Source organism: Rutidosis leptorrhynchoides, chromosome 10, assembly GCF_046630445.1.
Source record: "Rutidosis leptorrhynchoides isolate AG116_Rl617_1_P2 chromosome 10, CSIRO_AGI_Rlap_v1, whole genome shotgun sequence".
NCBI lineage: Eukaryota > Viridiplantae > Streptophyta > Magnoliopsida > Asterales > Asteraceae > Rutidosis > Rutidosis leptorrhynchoides.
In genome coordinates this window covers 24,809,985-24,813,077 of record NC_092342.1, presented here as the reverse complement: position 1 = coordinate 24,813,077, position 3,093 = coordinate 24,809,985, and the positions used below count along the sequence as shown (strand labels likewise).

Genomic DNA, 3,093 nt, shown 5'->3' with positions numbered 1-3,093 from the left:
ATAGACAAGTTTGTTATTGTGTTCATTGATGATATTTTGGTATATTCAAGAAACGAGAAAGATCATGAACAACACCTCCGTTTAATACTAGAGATGCTCAGGAAAGAGCATCTGTATGCGAAGTTTTCAAAGTGTAACTTTTGGTTACAAGAGGTTCAATTTTAAGTCATATTGTAGGTATCAATGGTATCCAAGTTGATTCTGCAAAGATAGAAACGGTCAAGAAGTGGGAGACTCCTAAGTCGTCAACACAGATTCGACAATTCTTAGGTCTCGCCGGTTATTACAGGAGATTCATTGAGGGATTCTCTACTATAGCATGACCATTGACTGCATTAACTCACAAGGGTAAGAAGTATAAGTAGACCGAGCAACATGAGACTGCATTTCAGTTATTAAAACAGAAATTGACTACTACTCCGATTTTATCTTTACCCAAGGGAAACGAAGATTTCGTCATTTATCGCGATGCTTCACGATAAGGATTTGGTTGCGTGCTGATGTGAAGAAAGAAAGTGATTGCCTATGGATCACGACAGTTGAAGATTCACGAACAGAACTATACGACACACGATTAAGAACTTGGTGTAGTAGTCTTTACACTGAAAATGTGGAGACACTACTTGCATGCTACTAAGTTTACAGTCTTTACCGATCACAAGAGCGAAGAGCCTGCAACATATTTTCGATCAGAAGCAGCTCAACATGAGACAGAGACGTTAGGTGAAACTGCTGAATGACTACGCCTGTAAAATTTGCTACCATCCTGGCAAGGCTAATGTTGTAGCAGATGCCTTGAGTAGGAAGGAGAAAGCTAGATCTCTCCAAGTTAGAGCGCTGAACATGACCGTCCGTACGAATCTTACTTCTAAAACTCACGATGCACAACTCGAGGCTTTAACGCAAGAGAATATTGTTATTGAATCTCTCAAGGGCCGAGATAAACAGTTTGTCATTAGAGATGATGGAACTCACTACTTTGCTAATAGAATATGGGTATCGAAATTTAGCGAACGAAGGGAACTCGTGCTAGATGAGGCGCACAAGTCAAGATACTCCATTCACCCTGGATCCGACATAATGTATCAAGATCTTAAGGCACTATACTGGTGGCCCAATCTGAAGGTCGATATTGCTACCTACGTTGGTAAATGCTTGGCGTGTGCTAAGGTCAAGGATGAACATCAAAGACCGTCAGGACTGCTGACATAACCAGAGATTCCCCCGTGGAAATGGTAATGCATTGCTATAGATTTTATTACTAAGTTACCCAAGACCGTGGGAGGTTATGACACCATTTGGGTTGTTGTAGATCATCTCACTAAATCTGCTCATTTTCTATCGATTAAGGAGACGGATAAGATGGAAAAGTTGACCCAAGTTTACCTAAAGGAAGTGGTTTCCATACATAGTGTGCCAATATCTCTTATTTCCGACCGCGATAGCAGGTTTACATCGAGATTTTGGCAAACATTGCAAAAGGCAATGGGAACTCGACTTGATATGAGTACAACGTATCACCCACAGACAGATGGCCAAAGCGAAAGAACCATCCAAACTTTAGAGTACATGTTGAGAGCATGTGTTATTGACTTTGGGAATGGATGGGATAGACATCTACCACTGGCAGAATTATCGTACAACAATAGTTATCACATAAATATTAAGGTTGCTCCTTTCGAGATGCTATACGGGAGGAAGTGCAGATCACCCTTATGCTGGAGTGAATTAGGGGATATTCAATTGGCAGGTCCTGAGATTATTTACGAGACTACAGAGAAAATTGTACAAATTCAAGAGAGGTTGAGAACAGTTCGAAGTCAACAAAAGAGCTATGCCGATGTTCGAAGGAGACCTCTAGAATTTCAGGTTGGTGACAAAGTTATGTTGAAAGTATCACCTTGGAAGGGTGTAGTACGTTTCGGGAAACGGGGCAAGTTAAGTCCAAGGTACGTTGGACCATTCGAGATTACTGAACGGGTTGTACCAGTAGCTTATATATTGATTCTACCTCACGAGCTTAGTGAAATTCATGACATGTTTCATGTGTCAAACTTGAAAAAGTGTTTGGCAGATGAGAATCTGATAATTCCTTTAGAAGATATACAAGATGACACTAAACTTCATTTCACGGAGGAACCTGTTTAGATCATGGGCCGTGAGGTCATACGTCTAAAGCAGAGCAACATACTGATTGTTAAAGTTCGTTAGAACGCACCCAGAGGACCAGAATTTACGTGGAACGTGAAGACCAGATGAAGCAAAAGTATCCGCAACTATTTCCTGACGAGACAACTCCAACGTGTAGTGTGAAATATCCCGTTCTTATTGATTAAAAACGTTCCATATTAATTGATTTCGTTGCGAGGTTTTGACCTCTATATGAGACGTTTTTCAAAGACTGCATTCATTTTTAAAACAAACCATAACCTTTATTTCATCAATAAAGGTTTAAAAAGCTTTACGTAGATTATCAAATAATGATAATCTAAAATATCCTGTTTACACACGACCATTACATAATGGTTTACAATACAAATATGCTACAATAAAATAAGTTTCTTGAATGCAGTTTTTACACAATATCATACAAGCATGGACTCCAAATCTCGTCCTTATTTAAGTATGAGACAGCGGAAGCTCTTAATAATCACCTGAGAATAAACATGCTTAAAACGTCAACAAAAATGTTGGTGAGTTATAGGTTTAACCTATATATATCAAATCATAATAATAGACCACAAGATTTCATATTTCAATACACATCCCATACATAGAGATAAAAATCATTCATATGGTGAACACCTGGTAACCGACATTAACAAGATGCATATATAAGAATATCCCCATCATTCCGGGACACCCTTCGGATATGATATAAATTTCGAAGTACTAAAGCATCCGGTACTTTGGATGGGGTTTGTTAGGCCCAAAAGATCTATCTTTAGGATTCGCGTCAATTAGGGTGTCTGTTCCCTAATTCTTAGATTACCAGACTTAATAAAAAGGGGCATATTCGATTTCGATAATTCAACCATAGAATGTAGTTTCACGTACTTGTGTCTATTTTATAAATCATTTATAAAACTTGCA

General features: G+C 38.7%; 1 protein-coding gene across 1 annotated transcript; it reads left to right on the top strand.

Moving 5' to 3' along the window:
• Positions 1 to 843: 843 nt before the first annotated feature.
• Positions 844 to 2,148, top strand: LOC139870121 (uncharacterized). The gene is made up of 4 exons (XM_071857972.1): positions 844 to 1,147; positions 1,313 to 1,514; positions 1,614 to 1,812; positions 1,909 to 2,148. The coding sequence occupies exons 1-4, from the start codon at positions 844 to 846 to the stop codon at positions 2,146 to 2,148; spliced, it is 945 nt and encodes a 314-aa protein (XP_071714073.1).
• The last annotated feature ends 945 nt before the right edge of the window (positions 2,149 to 3,093 follow it).